The sequence below is a fragment of the Oncorhynchus mykiss genome, chromosome 2 (genome assembly GCF_057628025.1).
Source record: "Oncorhynchus mykiss isolate SJ-2025 chromosome 2, ASM5762802v1, whole genome shotgun sequence".
In the NCBI taxonomy this organism is placed as follows: domain Eukaryota; kingdom Metazoa; phylum Chordata; class Actinopteri; order Salmoniformes; family Salmonidae; genus Oncorhynchus; species Oncorhynchus mykiss.
The window spans coordinates 7,795,001-7,819,749 of NC_143023.1; the positions used below are offsets into that span (position 1 = coordinate 7,795,001).

Below are 24,749 nucleotides of genomic sequence, written 5' to 3' on the forward strand. Positions count from 1 at the left end.
GGGCCTACTGACATGGCTAAATCCTGGGCTGCTGTAAATCTAATGAATGTTCTAATGAATGTTGCAGAATGTGCCGGTTCATATTAGTGTAACACATACAGAGACAAACACCAGGCCCTGGGATGAGACTCCAGCACTAGACTGTAGTTCTACTGCCTAATGGTGGACTGGAGATATCTACAGTATTACAATACTGTACTGTGTATCTGGACATGATGAAATCCTAGCAGTAATCACTCTCTGCATCCTGTAGTTTTCAGATGGAGGATCCTTAGGCCATCATGTCAAAGCTGTCTGGTGTAGGGAAAGAAAGGTGCCAGTCATCAATTATTCCACTGGAGGGAGACATCTGTAGAATGATGGAACCACAGAAATATATTCATCTCCTGTGTAGAATGTAGAAAAGTCTACATATTTTTCTGTTGTGTATCAATCAAATCCTTTGAGTGATCTGATTCGGCTGTCCTCTAGTTGGACTACAATTTTTCAGCTTAAGTTGACTACAGCGTTTCCGCTTAAATCACTGATCTTGAGGCTGATTCCCTGACCTGTCAATGTTTTTAATTTGCTGTTATTGATTTTGTTATACTCTTGGGAATTCTATGGTTTTTACTAGATTACTTGTAGTTTTTCATGTTGTTTGTCTGTCATTTTTGTAATGACTTGGTGCTGCCTATCTTGGCCAGGACGCTCTTGAAAAAGAGGTTTTAAATCTCAATGAGCCCTTCCTGGTTAAATACAAGTTAAATCATTTTTAAACATTTTTTATATTCATTCATTTTGGAGCACAATGTTCTTTTAAAAAGTCAACAGAACTGAGCTTCTCAGTCATTCTACATACAGACGATCTGGGAGGTCATTTTAACGTAGAAGGACCAGGAAGCAGCCTCCTACCCTCCACTGCTACACACTTTCCCAGAGGAAATAGAACAATGTGATTGGTCAGCCAGTGACACCTCCAGGCCACTGACCCAGAGTTGTAGTGGATTTACCTTTGACATTTTGGTCATTAGCAGACGCTCTTATCCAGAGCGACTTGCAGACAGTGGAGAGGTGTGTAGGCTACTACTCCTGTCTGTCTGTCTGTCTGTCTGTCTGTCTGTCTGTTTGCCTGTCTGTCTGTCTGTCTGTCTGTCTGTCTGTCTGTCTGTCTGTCTGTTTGCCTGTCTGTCTGTTTGCCTGTCTTGTCTGTCTGTCTGTCTGTCTGTCTGTCTGTCTGTTTGTCTGTTTGCCTGTCTTGTCTGTCTGTCTGTCTGTCTGTCTGTCTGTCTGTCTGTTTGCCTGTCTGTCTGTCTGTCTGTCTGTTTGCCTGTCTGTCTGTCTGTCTGTCTGTCTGTTTGCCTGTCTTGTCTGTCTGTCTGTCTGTTTGCCTGTCTGTCTGTTTGCCTGTCCTGTCTGTCTGTCTGTCTGTTTGCCTGTCTTGTCTGTCTGCCTGTCTTGTCTGTCTGTCTGTCTGTTTGCCTGTCTGTCTGTTTGCCTGTCTTGTCTGTCTGTCTGCCTGTCTGACTGAGTGTACTGTGCTGTATTCTGTCCTGCCAGAGGGAGGAGGAGGATGGAGATATGGATAGTTATCAGGTAAACTGTAACTCCTCAGTCTGCTGTTGTTGCTGCTGCTGCTGCTGCTGCATGGATGGTGCTTCCTCCTACCTCAGCGAGGGTAGAAACATTCACATAACTTCTGGAAAACCTTGGAATTGTTTTAGATTTCCCAGAAATGTTCAACCCCAACTACTGCCGATGATGACGAGGCACGATGGATGGAAACCAGCTTCTGCTCATGTGCTTGCAGACAGTGGGTTCCACTAAGAAGGGTGGGCAGGGGAAACAGGAGACTAGAGGAGTAGGAGACAGGAGACTAGAGGAGTAGGAGACAGGAGACTAGAGGAGTAGGAGACAGGAGACTAGAGGGGTGGGAAACAGGAGACAGGAGACTAGAGGAGTAGGAGACAGTGGGTTCCACTAAGAAGGGTGGGCAGGGGAAACAGGAGACTAGAGGAGTAGGAGACAGTGGGTTACACTAAGAAGGGTGGGCAGGGGGAACAGGAGACTAGAGGAGTAGGAGACAGGAGACTAGAGGAGTAGGAGACAGTGGGTTCCACTAAGAAGGGTGGGCAGGGGAAACAGGAGACTAGAGGAGTAGCAGACAGTGGGTTCCACTAAGAAGGGGGGGCAGGGGAAACAGGAGACTAGAGGAGTAGCAGACAGTGGGTTCCACTAAGAAGGGGGGGCAGGGGAAACAGGAGACTAGAGGAGTAGCAGACAGTGGGTTCCACTAAGAAGGGGGGGCAGGGGGAACAGGAGACAGGAGACTAGAGGGGTGGGAAACAGGAGACAGGAGACTAGAGGAGTAGGAGACAGTGGGTTCCACTAAGAAGGGTGGGCAGGGGGAACAGGAGACTAGAGGAGTAGCAGACAGTGGGTTCCACTAAGAAGGGGGGGCAGGGGGAACAGGAGACTAGAGGAGTAGCAGACAGTGGGTTCCACTAAGAAGGGTGGGCAGGGGGAACAGGAGACTAGAGGAGTAGCAGACAGTGGGTTCCACTAAGAAGGGTGGGCAGGGGGAACAGGAGACTAGAGGAGTAGGAGACAGTGGGTTCCACTAAGAAGGGGGGGCAGGGGAAACAGGAGACTAGAGGAGTAGCAGACAGTGGGTTCCACTAAGAAGGGGGGGCAGGGGGAACAGGAGACTAGAGGAGTAGGAGACAGGAGACTAGAGGGGTGGGAAACAGGAGACAGGAGACTAGAGGAGTAGGAGACAGTGGGTTCCACTGAGAAGGGGGGGCAGGGGGAACAGGAGACTAGAGGAGTAGGAGACAGGAGACTAGAGGGGTGGGAAACAGGAGACAGGAGACTAGAGGAGTAGGAGACAGTGGGTTCCACTGAGAAGGGGGGGCAGGGGGAACAGGAGACTAGAGGAGTAGCAGACAGTGGGTTCCACTAAGAAGGGTGGGCAGGGGAAACAGGAGACTAGAGGAGTAGGAGACAGGAGACTAGAGGGGTGGGAAACAGGAGACAGGAGACTAGAGGAGTAGGAGACAGTGGGTTCCACTGAGAAGGGGGGGCAGGGGGAACAGGAGACTAGAGGAGTAGCAGACAGTGGGTTCCACTAAGAAGGGTGGGCAGGGGGAACAGGAGACTAGAGGAGTAGGAGACAGGAGACTAGAGGGGTGGGAAACAGGAGACAGGAGACTAGAGGAGTAGGAGACAGTGGGTTCCACTGAGAAGGGGGGGCAGGGGGAACAGGAGACTAGAGGAGTAGGAGACAGGAGACTAGAGGGGTGGGAAACAGGAGACAGGAGACTAGAGGAGTAGGAGACAGTGGGTTCCACTGAGAAGGGGGGGCAGGGGGAACAGGAGACTAGAGGAGTAGCAGACAGTGGGTTCCACTAAGAAGGGGGGGCAGGGGAAACAGGAGACTAGAGGAGTAGCAGACAGTGGGTTCCACTAAGAAGGGGGGGCAGGGGGAACAGGAGACTAGAGGAGTAGCAGACAGTGGGTTCCACTAAGAAGGGTGGGCAGGGGGAACAGGAGACTAGAGGAGTAGCAGACAGTGGGTTCCACTAAGAAGGGTGGGCAGGGGGAACAGGAGACTAGAGGAGTAGCAGACAGTGGGTTCCACTAAGAAGGGGGGGCAGGGGGAACAGGAGACTAGAGGAGTAGCAGACAGTGGGTTCCACTAAGAAGGGTGGGCAGGGGGAACAGGAGACTAGAGGAGTAGCAGACAGTGGGTTCCACTAAGAAGGGTGGGCAGGGGGAACAGGAGACTAGAGGAGTAGCAGACAGTGGGTTCCACTAAGAAGGGGGGGCAGGGGGAACAGGAGACTAGAGGAGTAGCAGACAGTGGGTTCCACTAAGAAGGGGGGGCAGGGGAAACAGGAGACTAGAGGAGTAGCAGACAGTGGGTTCCACTAAGAAGGGGGGGCAGGGGGAACAGGAGACTAGAGGAGTAGCAGACAGTGGGTTCCACTGAGAAGGGGGGGCAGGGGGAACAGGAGACTAGAGGAGTAGCAGACAGTGGGTTCCACTAAGAAGGGGGGGCAGGGGAAACAGGAGACTAGAGGAGTAGCAGACAGTGGGTTCCACTAAGAAGGGGGGGCAGGGGGAACAGGAGACTAGAGGAGTAGCAGACAGTGGGTTCCACTAAGAAGGGGGGGCAGGGGGAACAGGAGACTAGAGGAGTAGCAGACAGTGGGTTCCACTAAGAAGGGTGGGCAGGGGGAACAGGAGACTAGAGGAGTAGCAGACAGTGGGTTCCACTAAGAAGGGTGGGCAGGGGGAACAGGAGACTAGAGGAGTAGCAGACAGTGGGTTCCACTAAGAAGGGTGGGCAGGGGGAACAGGAGACTAGAGGAGTAGCAGACAGTGGGTTCCACTAAGAAGGGGGGGCAGGGGGAACAGGAGACTAGAGGAGTTGCAGACAGTGGGTTCCACTAAGAAGGGGGGGCAGGGGGAACAGGAGACTAGAGGAGTAGCAGACAGTGGGTTCCACTAAGAAGGGTGGGCAGGGGGAACAGGAGACTAGAGGGGTGGGAAACAGGAGACAGGAGACTAGAGGAGTAGCAGACAGTGGGTTCCACTAAGAAGGGTGGGCAGGGGGAACAGGAGACTAGAGGAGTAGCAGACAGTGGGTTCCACTAAGAAGGGTGGGCAGGGGAAACAGGAGACTAGAGGAGTAGGAGACAGGAGACTAGAGGAGTAGCAGACAGTGGGTTCCACTAAGAAGGGTGGGCAGGGGGAACAGGAGACTAGAGGAGTAGCAGACAGTGGGTTCCACTAAGAAGGGTGGGCAGGGGGAACAGGAGACTAGAGGAGTAGCAGACAGTGGGTTCCACTAAGAAGGGGGGGCAGGGGGAACAGGAGACTAGAGGAGTAGCAGACAGTGTGTTCCACTAAGAAGGGTGGGCAGGGGGAACAGGAGACTAGAGGAGTAGCAGACAGTGGGTTCCACTAAGAAGGGTGGGCAGGGGGAACAGGAGACTAGAGGAGTAGCAGACAGTGGGTTCCACTAAGAAGGGGGGGCAGGGGGAACAGGAGACTAGAGGAGTAGCAGACAGTGGGTTCCACTAAGAAGGGGGGGCAGGGGGAACAGGAGACTAGAGGAGTAGCAGACAGTGGGTTCCACTAAGAAGGGGGGGCAGGGGGAACAGGAGACTAGAGGAGTAGCAGACAGTGGGTTCCACTAAGAAGGGGGGGCAGGGGGAACAGGAGACTAGAGGAGTAGCAGACAGTGGGTTCTACTAAGAAGGGTGGGCAGGGGAAACAGGAGACAGGAGACTAGAGGAGTAGCAGACAGTGGGTTCCACTAAGAAGGGTGGGCAGGGGAAACAGGAGACTAGAGGAGTAGCAGACAGTGGGTTCCACTAAGAAGGGGGGGCAGGGGGAACAGGAGACTAGAGGAGTAGGAGACAGTGGGTTCCACTGAGAAGGGGGGGCAGGGGGAACAGGAGACTAGAGGAGTAGCAGACAGTGGGTTCCACTAAGAAGGGGGGGCAGGGGAAACAGGAGACTAGAGGAGTAGCAGACAGTGGGTTCCACTAAGAAGGGGGGGCAGGGGGAACAGGAGACTAGAGGAGTAGCAGACAGTGGGTTCCACTAAGAAGGGTGGGCAGGGGGAACAGGAGACTAGAGGAGTAGCAGACAGTGGGTTCCACTAAGAAGGGTGGGCAGGGGGAACAGGAGACTAGAGGAGTAGCAGACAGTGGGTTCCACTAAGAAGGGGGGGCAGGGGGAACAGGAGACTAGAGGAGTAGCAGACAGTGGGTTCCACTAAGAAGGGGGGGCAGGGGAAACAGGAGACTAGAGGAGTAGCAGACAGTGGGTTCCACTAAGAAGGGGGGGCAGGGGGAACAGGAGACTAGAGGAGTAGCAGACAGTGGGTTCCACTGAGAAGGGGGGGCAGGGGGAACAGGAGACTAGAGGAGTAGCAGACAGTGGGTTCCACTAAGAAGGGGGGGCAGGGGAAACAGGAGACTAGAGGAGTAGCAGACAGTGGGTTCCACTAAGAAGGGGGGGCAGGGGGAACAGGAGACTAGAGGAGTAGGAGACAGGAGACTAGAGGAGTAGCAGACAGTGGGTTCCACTAAGAAGGGTGGGCAGGGGGAACAGGAGACTAGAGGAGTAGCAGACAGTGGGTTCCACTAAGAAGGGTGGGCAGGGGGAACAGGAGACTAGAGGAGTAGCAGACAGTGGGTTCCACTAAGAAGGGGGGGCAGGGGGAACAGGAGACTAGAGGAGTAGCAGACAGTGGGTTCCACTAAGAAGGGGGGGCAGGGGGAACAGGAGACTAGAGGAGTAGCAGACAGTGGGTTCCACTAAGAAGGGGGGGCAGGGGGAACAGGAGACTAGAGGAGTAGCAGACAGTGGGTTCCACTAAGAAGGGTGGGCAGGGGGAACAGGAGACTAGAGGAGTAGCAGACAGTGGGTTCCACTAAGAAGGGGGGGCAGGGGGAACAGGAGACTAGAGGAGTAGCAGACAGTGGGTTCCACTAAGAAGGGGGGGCAGGGGGAACAGGAGACTAGAGGAGTAGCAGACAGTGGGTTCCACTAAGAAGGGGGGGCAGGGGGAACAGGAGACTAGAGGAGTAGCAGACAGTGGGTTCCACTAAGAAGGGGGGGCAGGGGGAACAGGAGACTAGAGGAGTAGCAGACAGTGGGTTCCACTAAGAAGGGGGGGCAGGGGGAACAGGAGACTAGAGGAGTAGCAGACAGTGGGTTCTACTAAGAAGGGTGGGCAGGGGAAACAGGAGACAGGAGACTAGAGGAGTAGCAGACAGTGGGTTCCACTAAGAAGGGTGGGCAGGGGAAACAGGAGACAGGAGACTAGAGGAGTAGGAGACAGGAGACTAGAGGAGTAGGAGGCAGGAGACTAGAGGAGTAGGAGACAGGAGACTAGAGGAGTAGGAGGCAGGAGACTAGAGGAGTAGGAGGCAGGAGACTAGAGGAGTAGGAGACAGGAGACTAGAGGGGTAGGGGGTAGGAAACAGGAAACTAGAGGAGTAGGAGACAGGAGACTATAGGGGTAGGAGACAGGAGACTAGAGGAGTAGGAGACAGGAGACTAGAGGAGTAGGAGACAGGAGACTAGAGGAGTAGGAGACAGGAGACTAGAGGGGTAGGAAACAGGAAACTAGAGGAGTAGGAGACAGGAGACTAGAGGGGTAGGGGTAGGAGGCTATAGGAGTAGGGGGTAGGAGACAGGAAACTAGAGGAGTAGGGGGTAGGAAACAGGAAACTAGAGGAGTAGGGGGTAGGAGGCTGGAGGAGTAGGAGACAGGAGACTCGAGGGGTAGGAGACAGGAGGCTAGAGGAGTAGGGGGTAGGAGACAGGAGACTAGAGGGGTAGGAGGTAGGAAACAGGAGGCTGGAGGAGTAGGAGGTAGGAAACAGGAGGCTGGAGGAGTAGGAGACAGGAGACTAGAGGAGTAGGAGACAGGAGACTCGAAGGGTAGGAGACAGGAGGCTAGAGGAGTAGGGGGTAGGAGACAGGAGACTAGAGGGGTAGGAGGTAGGAAACAGGAGGCTGGAGGAGTAGGAGGTAGGAAACAGGAGACTGGAGGAGTAGGAGGTAGGAAACAGGAGGCTGGAGGAGTAGGAGACAGGAGACTAGAGGAGTAGGAGACAGGAGACTCGAGGGGTAGGAGGTAGGAAACAGGAGGCTGGAGGAGTAGGAGACAGGATACTAGAGGAGTAGGAGACAGGAGACTAGAGGGGTAGGAGGTAGGAAACAGGAGGCTGGAGGAGTAGGAGGTAGGAAACAGGATGCTGGAGGAGTAGGAGACAGGAGACTAGAGGAGTAGGAGACAGGAGACTCAAGGGGTAGGAGACAGGAGACTCGAGGGGTAGGAGACAGGAGACTAGAGGGGTAGGAGACAGGAGACTAGAGGAGTAGGAGACAGGAGGCTGGAGGAGTAGGAGACATGTGGCTAGAGGAGTAGGAGACAGGAGACTAGAGGGGTAGGAGACAGGAGACTAGAGGAGTAGGAGACAGGAGACTAGAGGAGTAGGAGACAGGAGACAGGAGACTAGAGGAGTAGGAGACAGGAGACTAGAGGGGTAGGGGGTAGGAAACAGGAAACTAGAGGAGTAGGAGACAGGAGACTAGAGGGGTAGGGGTAGGAGGCTAGAGGAGTAGGGGGTAGGAGACAGGAAACTAGAGGAGTAGGGGGTAGGAAACAGGAAACTAGAGGAGTAGGGGGTAGGAGGCTGGAGGAGTAGGAGACAGGAGACTCGAGGGGTAGGAGACAGGAGGCTAGAGGAGTAGGGGGTAGGAGACAGGAGACTAGAGGGGTAGGAGGTAGGAAACAGGAGGCTGGAGGAGTAGGAGGTAGGAAACAGGAGGCTGGAGGAGTAGGAGGTAGGAAACAGGAGGCTGGAGGAGTAGGAGACAGGAGACTAGAGGAGTAGGAGACAGGAGACTCGAGGGGTAGGAGGTAGGAAACAGGAGGCTGGAGGAGTAGGAGACAGGATACTAGAGGAGTAGGAGACAGGAGACTAGAGGGGTAGGAGGTAGGAAACAGGAGGCTGGAGGAGTAGGAGGTAGGAAACAGGATGCTGGAGGAGTAGGAGACAGGAGACTAGAGGAGTAGGAGACAGGAGACTCAAGGGGTAGGAGACAGGAGACTCAAGGGGTAGGAGACAGGAGACTAGAGGGGTAGGAGACAGGAGACTAGAGGGGTAGGAGACAGGAGGCTGGAGGAGTAAGAGACAGGAGACTAGAGGAGTAGAAGACAGGAGACTCGAGGGGTAGGAGACAGGAGACTAGAGGAGTAGGAGGTAGGAAACAGGAGGCTGGAGGAGTAGGAGACAGGAGACTAGAGAAGTAGGAGACAGGAGACTTGAGGGGTAGGAGACAGGAAGCTAGAGGGGTAGGAGACAGGAGGCTAGAGGGGTAGGAGACAGGAGGCTAGAGGGGTAGGAGACAGGAGGCTAGAGGGTAGGAGACAGGAGGCTAGAGGGTTAGGAGACAGGAGGCTAGAGGGTAGGAGACAGGAGGCTAGAGGGGTAGGAGACAGGAGGCTAGAGGAGTAGGGGGTAGGAGACAGGAGACTAGAGGGGTAGGAGACAGGAGGCTAGAGGAGTAGGGGGTAGGAGACAAGAGACTAGAGGAGTAGGAGGTAGGAAACAGGAGGCTGGAGGAGTAGGAGACAGGAGACTAGAGAAGTAGGAGACAGGAGACTCGAGGGGTAGGAGACAGGAAGCTAGAGGGGTAGGAGACAGGAGGCTAGAGGGGTAGGAGACAGGAGGCTAGAGGGGTAGGAGACAGGAGGCTAGAGGGTAGGAGACAGGAGGCTAGAGGGTTAGGAGACAGGAGGCTAGAGGGTAGGAGACAGGAGGCTAGAGGGGTAGGAGACAGGAGGCTAGAGGAGTAGGGGGTAGGAGACAGGAGACTAGAGGGGTAGGAGACAGGAGGCTAGAGGAGTAGGGGGTAGGAGACAGGAGGCTAGAGGAGTAGGGGGTTGGAGACAGGAGACTAGAGGGGTAGGAGACAGGAGACTAGAGGAGTAGGGGGTAGTTTTCCCTAGTCAGGTCTAGTGGTCAGGACAAACTCCTGGTTCTAGGTCCGGCCTCACAGAGTGATTGGATAATGTTGTGCACTTTTGGAGGAGAACTCTTGCCTCCAAGCACAATTTTGGACCCGGGTGGCGCTGGTCCATCTAAATAATGTCATCCTAACAAAGACATGGATCAGAGAATCTTTTTAAGGAGGCACCCCAGGCCAGATACATCACTCATATTCTGTCTTTCCCACCTCTCCACAGTGCCCTGGTGTCTGTCTGTCCCTCCGTCCTCCCTCTCCACAGTGCCCTGGTGCCTGTCTGTCTGTCTGTCCCTCTGTCCTACCACTTCCACAGTGCCCTGGTGTCTGTCTGTCCCTCCGTCCTCCCTCTCCACAGTGCCCTGGTGCCTGTCTGTCTGTCCCTCTGTCCTACCACTCCACAGTGCCCTGGTGTCTGTCTGTCCCTCCGTCCTACCACTCCACAGTGCCCTGGTGTCTGTCTGTCCCTCTGTCCTACCACTCCACAGTGCCCTGGTGTCTGTCTGTCCCTCCGTCCTCCCTCTCCACAGTGCCCTGGTGTCTGTCTGTCCCTCCGTCCTCCCTCTCCACAGTGCCCTGGTGTCTGTCTGTCTGTCTGTCCCTCTGTCCTACCACTCCACCGTGCCCTGGTGTCTGTCTGTCTGTGTTCCAGTCTGTCCCTCTGTCCTACCACTCCACAGTGCCCTGGTGTCTGTCTGTCTGTGTTCCAGTCTGTCCCTCTGTCCTACCACTCCACAGTGCCCTGGTGTCTGTCTGTGTTCCAGTCTGTCCCTCCGTCCTACCACTCCACAGTGCCCTGGTGTCTGTCTGTCTGTCCCTCCGTCCTACCACTCCACAGTGCCCTGGTGTCTGTCTGTCTGTCCCTCCGTCCTACCACTCCACAGTGCCCTGGTGTCTGTCTGTCTGTCCCTCCGTCCTACCACTCCACAGTGCCCTGGTGTCTGTCTGTCCCTCCGTCCCACCACTCCACAGTGCCCTGGTGTCTGTCTGTCTGTCCCTCCGTCCCACCACTCCACAGTGCCCTGGTGTCTGTCTGTCTGTCCCTCCGTCCTACCTCTCCACAGTGCCCTGGTGTCTGTCTGTCTGTCTGTCCCTCCGTCCTACATCTCTTCAGTGCCCTGGTGTCTGTCTGTCTGTCTGTCTGTCCCTCCATCCTACCTCTCCACAGTGCCATGACAGGAGACTTATGACAGGAGACTTATTGCACCACACTCACATAACCAACGCATGGCTGCTTCCATGCATGACTCATTTAGCATGACAGGGGAGTTGAGCTCAGGAATGGGGGTGGAGTGACCGGAGGAATGGGGTTGGAGTGTGCATGTGTGTGGTTGTTATGGTGCTGGGTGGGTGGTTAGATCATGGTGATGTTTTAATCAGCCAACAGTACATTAAAGGCTCTGAGCCTGGGAGACATTCCATTTCCTCATAGAGTTTGGGACTTTTTTTCAATAGACTTTGAGAAAGAGGATTAAGTTTTGACTTGGCCCCTAGGGCCTCACACTGTGGCTCCTCACGGAGGTCATGTGGGGTCTACTGGGGTAAGGAAGTAGGAGTCTGCCGTTCAACGTCCTGTTTTGTTTCTGATACTGGACAGAGTCCTGCTGACACTGATGCTGTCTTCTGTTGGCCTGCAGGAGGAGGACCTGAACTGTGTGAGGGACCGCTGGTCTGAGGCCCTCATCAAACGACGAGAGTATCTGGACGAGCAGATCAACAAGATCATCAACAAACAGGGTGAGTCCCAGCTCTGGACTCTACAGCTCCACTCTGTACCAGTCCTGTCTTCATTCAGTATTCTGGACTCTACAGCTCCACTCTGTACCAGTCCTGTCTTCATTCAGTTTATTCAGTATTCTGGACTCTACAGCTCCACTCTGTATCAGTCCTGTCTTCATTCAGTATTCTGGACTCTACAGCTCCACTCTGTACCAGTCCTGTCTTCATTCAGTATTCTGGACTCTACAGCTCCACTCTGTACCAGTCCTGTCTTCATTCAGTTTATTCAGTATTCTGGACTCTACAGCTCCACTCTGTATCAGTCCTGTCTTCATTCAGTTTATTCAGTATTCTGGACTCTACAGCTCCACTCTGTACCAGTCCTGTCTTCATTCAGTATTCTGGACTCTACAGCTCCACTCTGTATCAGTCCTGTCTTCATTCAGTTTATTCAGTATTCTGGACTCTACAGCTCCACTCTGTATCAGTCCTGTCTTCATTCAGTATTCTGGACTCTACAGCTCCACTCTGTATCAGTCCTGTCTTCATTCAGTTTTCTGGACTCTACAGCTCCACTCTGTATCAGTCCTGTCTTCATTCAGTTTATTCAGTATTCTGGACTCTACAGCTCCACTCTGTATCAGTCCTGTCTTCATTCAGTTTATTCAGTATTCTGGACTCTACAGCTCCACTCTGTACCAGTCCTGTCTTTATTCAGTTTATTCAGTATTCTGGACTCTACAGCTCCACTCTGTACCAGTCCTGTCTTCATTCAGTATTCTGGACTCTACAGCTCCACTCTGTATCAGTCCTGTCTTCATTCAGTTTATTCAGTATTCTGGACTCTACAGCTCCACTCTGTATCAGTCCTGTCTTCATTCAGTTTATTCAGTATTCTGGACTCTACAGCTCCACTCTGTACCAGTCCTGTCTTCATTCAGTATTCTGGACTCTACAGCTCCACTCTGTATCAGTCCTGTCTTCATTCAGTTTATTCAGTATTCTGGACTCTACAGCTCCACTCTGTACCAGTCCTGTCTTCATTCAGTATTCTGGACTCTACAGCTCCACTCTGTATCAGTCCTGTCTTCATTCAGTTTATTCAGTATTCTGGACTCTACAGCTCCACTCTGTACCAGTCCTGTCTTCATTCAGTTTATTCAGTATTCTGGACTCTACAGCTCCACTCTGTACCAGTCCTGTCTTTATTCAGTATTCTGGACTCTACAGGTCCACTCTGTATCAGTCCTGTCTTCATTCAGTATTCTGGACTCTACAGGTCCACTCTGTATCAGTCCTGTCTTCATTCAGTATTCTGGACTCTACAGCTCCACTCTGTATCAGTCCTGTCTTCATTCAGTTTATTCAGTATTCTGGACTCTACAGCTCCATTCGGTATCAGTCCTGTCTTCATTCAGTTTATTCAGTATTCTGGACTCTACAGCTCCACTCTGTACCAGTCCTGTCTTCATTCAGTTTATTCAGTATTCTGGACTCTACAGCTCCACTCTGTATCAGTCCTGTCTTCATTCAGTTTATTCAGTGTTCTGGACTCTACAGCTCCACTCTGTATCAGTCCTGTCTTCATTCAGTTTATTCAGTATTCTGGACTCTACAGCTCCACTCTGTACCAGTCCTGTCTTCATTCAGTTTATTCAGTATTCTGGACTCAACAGCTCCACTCTGTACCAGTCCTGTCTTCATTCAGTTTATTCAGTATTCTGGACTCTACAGCTCCACTCTGTATCAGTCCTGTCTTCATTCAGTTTATTCAGTATTCTGGACTCTACAGCTCCACTCTGTACCAGTCCTGTCTTCATTCAGTATTCTGGACTCTACAGCTCCACTCTGTACCAGTCCTGTCTTCATTCAGTTTATTCAGTATTCTGGACTCTACAGCTCCATTCTGTATCAGTCCTGTCTTCATTCAGTATTCTGGACTATACAGCTCCACTCTGTATCAGTCCTGTCTTCATTCAGTTTATTCAGTATTCTGGACTCTACAGCTCCACTCTGTACCAGTCCTGTCTTCATTCAGTTTATTCAGTATTCTGGACTCTACAGCTCCACTCTGTATCAGTCCTGTCTTCATTCAGTTTATTCAGTATTCTGGACTCTACAGCTCCACTCTGTATCAGTCCTGTCTTCATTCAGTATTCTGGACTCTACAGCTCCACTCTGTACCAGTCCTGTCTTCATTCAGTATTCTGGACTCTACAGCTCCACTCTGTACCAGTCCTGTCTTCATTCAGTTTATTCAGTATTCTGGACTCTACAGCTCCACTCTGTACCAGTCCTGTCTTCATTCAGTATTCTGGACTCTACAGCTCCACTCTGTACCAGTCCTGTCTTTATTCAGTATTCTGGACTCTACAGGTCCACTCTGTATCAGTCCTGTCTTCATTCAGTATTCTGGACTCTACAGCTCCACTCTGTACCAGTCCTGTCTTCATTCAGTTTATTCAGTATTCTGGACTCTACAGCTCCACTCTGTATCAGTCCTGTCTTCATTCAGTTTATTCAGTATTCTGGACTCTACAGCTCCATTCTGTATCAGTCCTGTCTTCATTCAGTATTCTGGACTATACAGCTCCACTCTGTATCAGTCCTGTCTTCATTCAGTTTATTCAGTATTCTGGACTCTACAGCTCCACTCTGTACCAGTCCTGTCTTCATTCAGTTTATTCAGTATTCTGGACTCTACAGCTCCACTCTGTATCAGTCCTGTCTTCATTCAGTTTATTCAGTATTCTGGACTCTACAGCTCCACTCTGTATCAGTCCTGTCTTCATTCAGTATTCTGGACTCTACAGCTCCACTCTGTACCAGTCCTGTCTTCATTCAGTATTCTGGACTCTACAGCTCCACTCTGTACCAGTCCTGTCTTCATTCAGTTTATTCAGTATTCTGGACTCTACAGCTCCACTCTGTACCAGTCCTGTCTTCATTCAGTTTATTCAGTATTCTGGACTCTACAGCTCCACTCTGTACCAGTCCTGTCTTTATTCAGTATTCTGGACTCTACAGGTCCACTCTGTATCAGTCCTGTCTTCATTCAGTATTCTGGACTCTACAGGTCCACTCTGTATCAGTCCTGTCTTCATTCAGTATTCTGGACTCTACAGCTCCACTCTGTATCAGTCCTGTCTTCATTCAGTTTATTCAGTATTCTGGACTCTACAGCTCCATTCGGTATCAGTCCTGTCTTCATTCAGTTTATTCAGTATTCTGGACTCTACAGCTCCACTCTGTACCAGTCCTGTCTTCATTCAGTTTATTCAGTATTCTGGACTCTACAGCTCCACTCTGTATCAGTCCTGTCTTCATTCAGTTTATTCAGTGTTCTGGACTCTACAGCTCCACTCTGTATCAGTCCTGTCTTCATTCAGTTTATTCAGTATTCTGGACTCTACAGCTCCACTCTGTACCAGTCCTGTCTTCATTCAGTTTATTCAGTATTCTGGACTCAACAGCTCCACTCTGTACCAGTCCTGTCTTCATTCAGTTTATTCAGTATTCTGGACTCTACAGCTCCACTCTGTATCAGTCCTGTCTTCATTCAGTTTATTCAGTATTCTGGACTCTACAGCTCCACTCTGTACCAGTCCTGTCTTCATTCAGTATTCTGGACTCTACAGCTCCACTCTGTACCAGTCCTGTCTTCATTCAGTTTATTCAGTATTCTGGACTCTACAGCTCCATTCTGTATCAGTCCTGTCTTCATTCAGTATTCTGGACTATACAGCTCCACTCTGTATCAGTCCTGTCTTCATTCAGTTTATTCAGTATTCTGGACTCTACAGCTCCACTCTGTACCAGTCCTGTCTTCATTCAGTTTATTCAGTATTCTGGACTCTACAGCTCCACTCTGTATCAGTCCTGTCTTCATTCAGTTTATTCAGTATTCTGGACTCTACAGCTCCACTCTGTATCAGTCCTGTCTTCATTCAGTATTCTGGACTCTACAGCTCCACTCTGTACCAGTCCTGTCTTCATTCAGTATTCTGGACTCTACAGCTCCACTCTGTACCAGTCCTGTCTTCATTCAGTTTATTCAGTATTCTGGACTCTACAGCTCCACTCTGTACCAGTCCTGTCTTCATTCAGTATTCTGGACTCTACAGCTCCACTCTGTATCAGTCCTGTCTTCATTCAGTTTATTCAGTATTCTGGACTCTACAGCTCCACTCTGTACCAGTCCTGTCTTCATTCAGTATTCTGGACTCTACAGCTCCACTCTGTATCAGTCCTGTCTTCATTCAGTTTATTCAGTATTCTGGACTCTACAGCTCCACTCTGTATCAGTCCTGTCTTCATTCAGTTTATTCAGTATTCTGGACTCTACAGCTCCACTCTGTATCAGTCCTGTCTTCATTCAGTTTATTCAGTATTCTGGACTCTACAGCTCCACTCTGTATCAGTCCTGTCTTTATTCAGTTTATTCAGTATTCTGGACTCTACAGCTCCACTCTGTACCAGTCCTGTCTTCATTCAGTTTATTCAGTATTCTGGACTCTACAGCTCCACTCTGTACCAGTCCTGTCTGCATTCAGTTTATTCAGTATTCTGGACTCTACAGCTCCACTCTGTATCAGTCCTGTCTTTATTCAGTTTATTCAGTATTCTGGACTCTACAGCTCCACTCTGTATCAGTCCTGTCTTCATTCAGTATTCTGGACTCTACAGCTCCACTCTGTACCAGTCCTGTCTTCATTCAGTATTCTGGACTCTACAGCTCCACTCTGTATCAGTCCTGTCTTCATTCAGTTTATTCAGTATTCTGGACTCTACAGCTCCACTCTGTACCAGTCCTGTCTTCATTCAGTATTCTGGACTCTACAGCTCCACTCTGTACCAGTCCTGTCTTCATTCAGTTTATTCAGTATTCTGGACTCTACAGCTCCATTCTGTATCAGTCCTGTCTTCATTCAGTATTCTGGACTCTACAGCTCCACTCTGTATCAGTCCTGTCTTCATTCAGTTTATTCAGTATTCTGGACTCTACAGCTCCACTCTGTACCAGTCCTGTCTTCATTCAGTTTATTCAGTATTCTGGACTCTACAGCTCCACTCTGTATCAGTCCTGTCTTCATTCAGTTTATTCAGTATTCTGGACTCTACAGCTCCACTCTGTATCAGTCCTGTCTTCATTCAGTATTCTGGACTCTACAGCTCCACTCTGTACCAGTCCTGTCTTCATTCAGTATTCTGGACTCTACAGCTCCACTCTGTACCAGTCCTGTCTTCATTCAGTTTATTCAGTATTCTGGACTCTACAGCTCCACTCTGTACCAGTCCTGTCTTCATTCAGTATTCTGGACTCTACAGCTCCACTCTGTATCAGTCCTGTCTTCATTCAGTTTATTCAGTATTCTGGACTCTACAGCTCCACTCTGTACCAGTCCTGTCTTCATTCAGTATTCTGGACTCTACAGCTCCACTCTGTATCAGTCCTGTCTTCATTCAGTTTATTCAGTATTCTGGACTCTACAGCTCCACTCTGTATCAGTCCTGTCTTCATTCAGTTTATTCAGTATTCTGGACTCTACAGCTCCACTCTGTATCAGTCCTGTCTTTATTCAGTATTCTGGACTCTACAGGTCCACTCTGTATCAGTCCTGTCTTCATTCAGTATTCTGGACTCTACAGGTCCACTCTGTATCAGTCCTGTCTTCATTCAGTTTATTCAGTATTCTGGACTCTACAGCTCCACTCTGTATCAGTCCTGTCTTTATTCAGTTTATTCAGTATTCTGGACTCTACAGCTCCACTCTGTATCAGTCCTGTCTTCATTCAGTATTCTGGACTCTACAGCTCCACTCTGTACCAGTCCTGTCTTCATTCAGTATTCTGGACTCTACAGCTCCACTCTGTATCAGTCCTGTCTTCATTCAGTTTATTCAGTATTCTGGACTCTACAGCTCCACTCTGTACCAGTCCTGTCTTCATTCAGTATTCTGGACTCTACAGCTCCACTCTGTACCAGTCCTGTCTTCATTCAGTTTATTCAGTATTCTGGACTCTACAGCTCCACTCTGTATCAGTCCTGTCTTCATTCAGTTTATTCAGTGTTCTGGACTCTACAGCTCCACTCTGTATCAGTCCTGTCTTCATTCAGTTTATTCAGTATTCTGGACTCTACAGCTCCACTCTGTACCAGTCCTGTCTTCATTCAGTTTATTCAGTATTCTGGACTCAACAGCTCCACTCTGTACCAGTCCTGTCTTCATTCAGTTTATTCAGTATTCTGGACTCTACAGCTCCACTCTGTATCAGTCCTGTCTTCATTCAGTTTATTCAGTATTCTGGACTCTACAGCTCCACTCTGTACCAGTCCTGTCTTCATTCAGTATTCTGGACTCTACAGCTCCACTCTGTACCAGTCCTGTCTTCATTCAGTTTATTCAGTATTCTGGACTCTACAGCTCCACTCTGTACCAGTCCTGTCTTCATTCAGTTTATTCAGTATTCTGGACTCTACAGCTCCACTCTGTATCAGTCCTGTCTTCATTCAGTTTATTCAGTATTCTGGACTCTACAGCTCCACTCTGTACCAGTCCTGTCTTCATTCAGTATTCTGGACTCTACAGCTCCACTCTGTACCAGTCCTGTCTTCATTCAGTATTCTGGACTCTACAGCTCCACTCTGTACCAGTCCTGTCTTCATTCAGTATTCTGGACTCTACAGCTCCACTCTGTACCAGTCCTGTCTTCATTCAGTTTATTCAGTATTCTGGACTCTACAGCTCCATTCTGTATCAGTCCTGTCTTCATTCAGTATTCTGGACTCTACAGCTCCACTCTGTATCAGTCCTGTCTTCATTCAGTTTATTCAGTATTCTGGACTCTACAGCTCCACTCTGTACCAGTCCTGTCTTCATTCAGTTTATTCAGTATTCTGGACTCTACAGCTCCACTCTGTATCAGTCCTGTCTTCATTCAGTTTATTCAGTATTCTGGACTCTACAGCTCCACTCTGTATCAGTCCTGTCTTCATTCAGTATTCTGGACTCTACAGCTCCACTCTGTACCAGTCCTGTCTTCATTCAGTATTCTGGACTCTACAGCTCCACTCTGTACCAGTCCTGTCTTCATTCAGTTTATTCAGTATTCTGGACTCTACAGCTCCACTCTGTACCAGTCCTGTCTTCATTCAGTATTCTGGACTCTACAGCTCCACTCTGTATCAGTCCTGTCTTCATTCAGTTTATTCAGTATTCTGGACTCTACAGCTCCACTCTGTACCAGTCCTGTCTTCATTCAGTATTCTGGACTCTACAGCTCCACTCTGTATCAGTCCTGTCTTCATTCAGTTTATTCAGTATTCTGGACTCTACAGCTCCACTCTGTATCAGTCCTGTCTTCATTCAGTTTATTCAGTATTCTGGACTCTACAGCTCCACTCTGTATCAGTCCTGTCTTCATTCAGTTTATTCAGTATTCTGGACTCTACAGCTCCACTCTGTATCAGTCCTGTCTTTATTCAGTTTATTCAGTATTCTGGACTCTACAGCTCCACTCTGTACCAGTCCTGTCTTCATTCAGTTTATTCAGTATTCTGGACTCTACAGCTCCACTCTGTACCAGTCCTGTCTTCATTCAGTTTATTCAGTATTCTGGACTCTACAGCTCCACTCTGTATCAGTCCTGTCTTTATTCAGTTTATTCAGTATTCTGGACTCTACAGCTCCACTCTGTATCAGTCCTGTCTTCATTCAGTATTCTGGACTCTACAGCTCCACTCTGTACCAGTCCTGTCTTCATTCAGTATTCTGGACTCTACAGCTCCACTCTGTATCAGTCCTGTCTTCATTCAGTTTATTCAGTATTCTGGACTCTACAGCTCCACTCTGTACCAGTCCTGTCTTCATTCAGTATTCTGGACTCTACAGCTCCACTCTGTACCAGTCCTGTCTTCATTCAGTTTATTCAGTATTCTGGACTCTACAGCTCCACTCTGTACCAGTCCTGTCTTCATTCAGTATTCTGGACTCTACAGCTCCACTCTGTATCAGTCCTGTCTTCATTCAGTTTATTCAGTATTCTGGACTCTACAGCGCCACTCTGTATCAGTCCTGTCTTCATTCAGTTTATTCAGTATTCTGGACTCTACAGCTCCATTCGGTATCAGTCCTGTCTTCATTCAGTATTCTGGACTCTACAGCTCCATTCTGTATCAGTCCTGTCTTCATTCAGTTTATTCAGTATTCTGGACTCTACAGCTCCACTCTGTACCAGTCCTGTCTTCATTCAGTTTATTCAGTATTCTGGACTCTACAGCTCCACTCTGTATCAGTCCTGTCTTCATTCAGTTTATTCAGTATTCTGGACTCTACAGCTCCACTCTGTACCAGTCCTGTCTTCATTCAGTATTCTGGACTCTACAGCTCCACTCTGTATCAGTCCTGTCTTCATTCAGTTTATTCAGTATTCTGGACTCTACAGCTCCACTCTGTATCAGTCCTGTCTTCATTCAGTTTATTCAGTATTCTGGACTCTACAGCTCCACTCTGTATCAGTCCTGTCTTCATTCAGTTTATTCAGTATTCTGGACTCTACAGCTCAAATCTGTATCAGTCCTGTCTTTATTCAGTTTATTCAGTATTCTGGACTCTACAGCTCCACTCTGTACCAGTCCTGTCTTCATTCAGTTTATTCAGTATTCTGGACTCTACAGCTCCACTCTGTACCAGTCCTGTCTTCATTCAGTTTATTCAGTATTCTGGACTCTACAGCTCCACTCTGTATCAGTCCTGTCTTTATTCAGTTTATTCAGTATTCTGGACTCTACAGCTCCACTCTGTATCAGTCCTGTCTTCATTCAGTATTCTGGACTCTACAGCTCCACTCTGTACCAGTCCTGTCTTCATTCAGTATTCTGGACTCTACAGCTCCACTCTGTATCAGTCCTGTCTTCATTCAGTTTATTCAGTATTCTGGACTCTACAGCTCCACTCTGTACCAGTCCTGTCTTCATTCAGTATTCTGGACTCTACAGCTCCACTCTGTACCAGTCCTGTCTTCATTCAGTTTATTCAGTATTCTGGACTCTACAGCTCCACTCTGTACCAGTCCTGTCTTCATTCAGTATTCTGGACTCTACAGCTCCACTCTGTATCAGTCCTGTCTTCATTCAGTTTATTCAGTATTCTGGACTCTACAGCGCCACTCTGTATCAGTCCTGTCTTCATTCAGTTTATTCAGTATTCTGGACTCTACAGCTCCATTCGGTATCAGTCCTGTCTTCATTCAGTATTCTGGACTCTACAGCTCCACTCTGTATCAGTCCTGTCTTCATTCAGTTTATTCAGTATTCTGGACTCTACAGCTCCACTCTGTACCAGTCCTGTCTTCATTCAGTATTCTGGACTCTGCAGCTCCACTCTGTATCAGTCCTGTCTTCATTCAGTTTATTCAGTATTCTGGACTCTACAGCTCCACTCTGTACCAGTCCTGTCTTCATTCAGTTTATTCAGTATTCTGGACTCTACAGCTCCACTCTGTACCAGTCCTGTCTTCATTCAGTTTATTCAGTATTCTGGACTCTACAGCTCCACTCTGTATCAGTCCTGTCTTCATTCAGTTTATTCAGTATTCTGGACTCTACAGCTCCACTCTGTACCAGTCCTGTCTTCATTCAGTATTCTGGACTCTACAGCTCCACTCTGTACCAGTCCTGTCTTCATTCAGTATTCTGGACTCTACAGCTCCACTCTGTACCAGTCCTGTCTTCATTCAGTTTATTCAGTATTCTGGACTCTACATCTCCACTCTGTACCAGTCCTGTCTTCATTCAGTATTCTGGACTCTACAGCTCCACTCTGTACCAGTCCTGTCTTCATTCAGTATTCTGGACTCTACAGCTCCACTCTGTATCAGTCCTGTCTTCATTCAGTTTATTCAGTATTCTGGACTCTACAGCTCCACTCTGTACCAGTCCTGTCTTCATTCAGTATTCTGGACTCTACAGCTCCACTCTGTACCAGTCCTGTCTTCATTCAGTATTCTGGACTCTACAGCTCCACAATGTACCAGTCCTGTCTTCATTTAGTTTATTCAGTATTCTGGACTCTACAGCTCCACTCTGTACCAGTCCTGTCTTCATTCAGTTTATTCAGTATTCTGGACTCTACAGCTCCACTCTGTATCAGTCCTGTCTTTATTCAGTTTATTCAGTATTCTGGACTCTACAGCTCCACTCTGTATCAGTCCTGTCTTCATTCAGTATTCTGGACTCTACAGCTCCACTCTGTACCAGTCCTGTCTTCATTCAGTATTCTGGACTCTACAGCTCCACTCTGTATCAGTCCTGTCTTCATTCAGTTTATTCAGTATTCTGGACTCTACAGCTCCACTCTGTACCAGTCCTGTCTTCATTCAGTATTCTGGACTCTACAGCTCCACTCTGTACCAGTCCTGTCTTCATTCAGTTTATTCAGTATTCTGGACTCTACAGCTCCACTCTGTACCAGTCCTGTCTTCATTCAGTATTCTGGACTCTACAGCTCCACTCTGTACCAGTCCTGTCTTCATTCAGTTTATTCAGTATTCTGGACTCTACAGCTCCACTCTGTATCAGTCCTGTCTTCATTCAGTTTATTCAGTATTCTGGACTCTACAGCTCCACTCTGTACCAGTCCTGTCTTCATTCAGTATTCTGGACTCTACAGCTCCACTCTGTATCAGTCCTGTCTTCATTCAGTTTATTCAGTATTCTGGACTCTACAGCTCCACTCTGTATCAGTCCTGTCTTCATTCAGTTTATTCAGTATTCTGGACTCTACAGCTCCACTCTGTATCAGTCCTGTCTTCATTCAGTTTATTCAGTATTCTGGACTCTACAGCTCCACTCTGTATCAGTCCTGTCTTTATTCAGTTTATTCAGTATTCTGGACTCTACAGCTCCACTCTGTACCAGTCCTGTCTTCATTCAGTTTATTCAGTATTCTGGACTCTACAGCTCCACTCTGTACCAGTCCTGTCTTCATTCAGTTTATTCAGTATTCTGGACTCTACAGCTCCACTCTGTATCAGTCCTGTCTTTATTCAGTTTATTCAGTATTCTGGACTCTACAGCTCCACTCTGTATCAGTCCTGTCTTCATTCAGTATTCTGGACTCTACAGCTCCACTCTGTACCAGTCCTGTCTTCATTCAGTATTCTGGACTCTACAGCTCCACTCTGTATCAGTCCTGTCTTCATTCAGTTTATTCAGTATTCTGGACTCTACAGCTCCACTCTGTACCAGTCCTGTCTTCATTCAGTATTCTGGACTCTACAGCTCCACTCTGTACCAGTCCTGTCTTCATTCAGTTTATTCAGTATTCTGGACTCTACAGCTCCACTCTGTACCAGTCCTGTCTTCATTCAGTATTCTGGACTCTACAGCTCCACTCTGTATCAGTCCTGTCTTCATTCAGTTTATTCAGTATTCTGGACTCTACAGCGCCACTCTGTATCAGTCCTGTCTTCATTCAGTTTATTCAGTATTCTGGACTCTACAGCTCCATTCGGTATCAGTCCTGTCTTCATTCAGTATTCTGGACTCTACAGCTCCATTCTGTATCAGTCCTGTCTTCATTCAGTTTATTCAGTATTCTGGACTCTACAGCTCCACTCTGTACCAGTCCTGTCTTCATTCAGTTTATTCAGTATTCTGGACTCTACAGCTCCACTCTGTATCAGTCCTGTCTTCATTCAGTTTATTCAGTATTCTGGACTCTACAGCTCCACTCTGTACCAGTCCTGTCTTCATTCAGTATTCTGGACTCTACAGCTCCACTCTGTATCAGTCCTGTCTTCATTCAGTTTATTCAGTATTCTGGACTCTACAGCTCCACTCTGTATCAGTCCTGTCTTCATTCAGTTTATTCAGTATTCTGGACTCTACAGCTCCACTCTGTATCAGTCCTGTCTTCATTCAGTTTATTCAGTATTCTGGACTCTACAGCTCAAATCTGTATCAGTCCTGTCTTTATTCAGTTTATTCAGTATTCTGGACTCTACAGCTCCACTCTGTACCAGTCCTGTCTTCATTCAGTTTATTCAGTATTCTGGACTCTACAGCTCCACTCTGTACCAGTCCTGTCTTCATTCAGTTTATTCAGTATTCTGGACTCTACAGCTCCACTCTGTATCAGTCCTGTCTTTATTCAGTTTATTCAGTATTCTGGACTCTACAGCTCCACTCTGTATCAGTCCTGTCTTCATTCAGTATTCTGGACTCTACAGCTCCACTCTGTACCAGTCCTGTCTTCATTCAGTATTCTGGACTCTACAGCTCCACTCTGTATCAGTCCTGTCTTCATTCAGTTTATTCAGTATTCTGGACTCTACAGCTCCACTCTGTACCAGTCCTGTCTTCATTCAGTATTCTGGACTCTACAGCTCCACTCTGTACCAGTCCTGTCTTCATTCAGTTTATTCAGTATTCTGGACTCTACAGCTCCACTCTGTACCAGTCCTGTCTTCATTCAGTATTCTGGACTCTACAGCTCCACTCTGTATCAGTCCTGTCTTCATTCAGTTTATTCAGTATTCTGGACTCTACAGCGCCACTCTGTATCAGTCCTGTCTTCATTCAGTTTATTCAGTATTCTGGACTCTACAGCTCCATTCGGTATCAGTCCTGTCTTCATTCAGTATTCTGGACTCTACAGCTCCACTCTGTATCAGTCCTGTCTTCATTCAGTTTATTCAGTATTCTGGACTCTACAGCTCCACTCTGTACCAGTCCTGTCTTCATTCAGTATTCTGGACTCTGCAGCTCCACTCTGTATCAGTCCTGTCTTCATTCAGTTTATTCAGTATTCTGGACTCTACAGCTCCACTCTGTACCAGTCCTGTCTTCATTCAGTTTATTCAGTATTCTGGACTCTACAGCTTCACTCTGTACCAGTCCTGTCTTCATTCAGTTTATTCAGTATTCTGGACTCTACAGCTCCACTCTGTATCAGTCCTGTCTTCATTCAGTTTATTCAGTATTCTGGACTCTACAGCTCCACTCTGTACCAGTCCTGTCTTCATTCAGTATTCTGGACTCTACAGCTCCACTCTGTACCAGTCCTGTCTTCATTCAGTATTCTGGACTCTACAGCTCCACTCTGTACCAGTCCTGTCTTCATTCAGTTTATTCAGTATTCTGGACTCTACATCTCCACTCTGTACCAGTCCTGTCTTCATTCAGTATTCTGGACTCTACAGCTCCACTCTGTACCAGTCCTGTCTTCATTCAGTATTCTGGACTCTACAGCTCCACTCTGTATCAGTCCTGTCTTCATTCAGTTTATTCAGTATTCTGGACTCTACAGCTCCACTCTGTACCAGTCCTGTCTTCATTCAGTATTCTGGACTCTACAGCTCCACTCTGTACCAGTCCTGTCTTCATTCAGTATTCTGGACTCTACAGCTCCACAATGTACCAGTCCTGTCTTCATTTAGTTTATTCAGTATTCTGGACTCTACAGCTCCACTCTGTACCAGTCCTGTCTTCATTC

General features: G+C 48.4%; 1 protein-coding gene across 11 annotated transcripts in view; it reads left to right on the forward strand.

Annotated features, from left to right (window-relative positions):
• Positions 1 to 24,749, forward strand: part of LOC110514705 (kinesin-like protein KIF13A) — a 181,244-nt gene that overhangs the window by 138,864 nt on the left and 17,631 nt on the right. For 6 of the 11 annotated variants that reach the window (XR_016483789.1, XM_090187006.1, XM_090187024.1 and 3 more), the window contains exons 26-27: positions 1,540 to 1,575; positions 11,172 to 11,271. Coding sequence is in view for 10 of the 11 variants with exons in the window: in XM_090187006.1 (XP_090043132.1) it covers positions 1,540 to 1,575; positions 11,172 to 11,271 (136 nt within the window). In the remaining variant the exon portion in view is untranslated. The remainder of the gene's footprint in view (positions 1 to 1,539; positions 1,576 to 11,171; positions 11,272 to 24,749) is intronic. The other 5 variants (XM_090187012.1, XM_090187021.1, XM_090187035.1 and 2 more) reach the window with 1 other exon arrangement.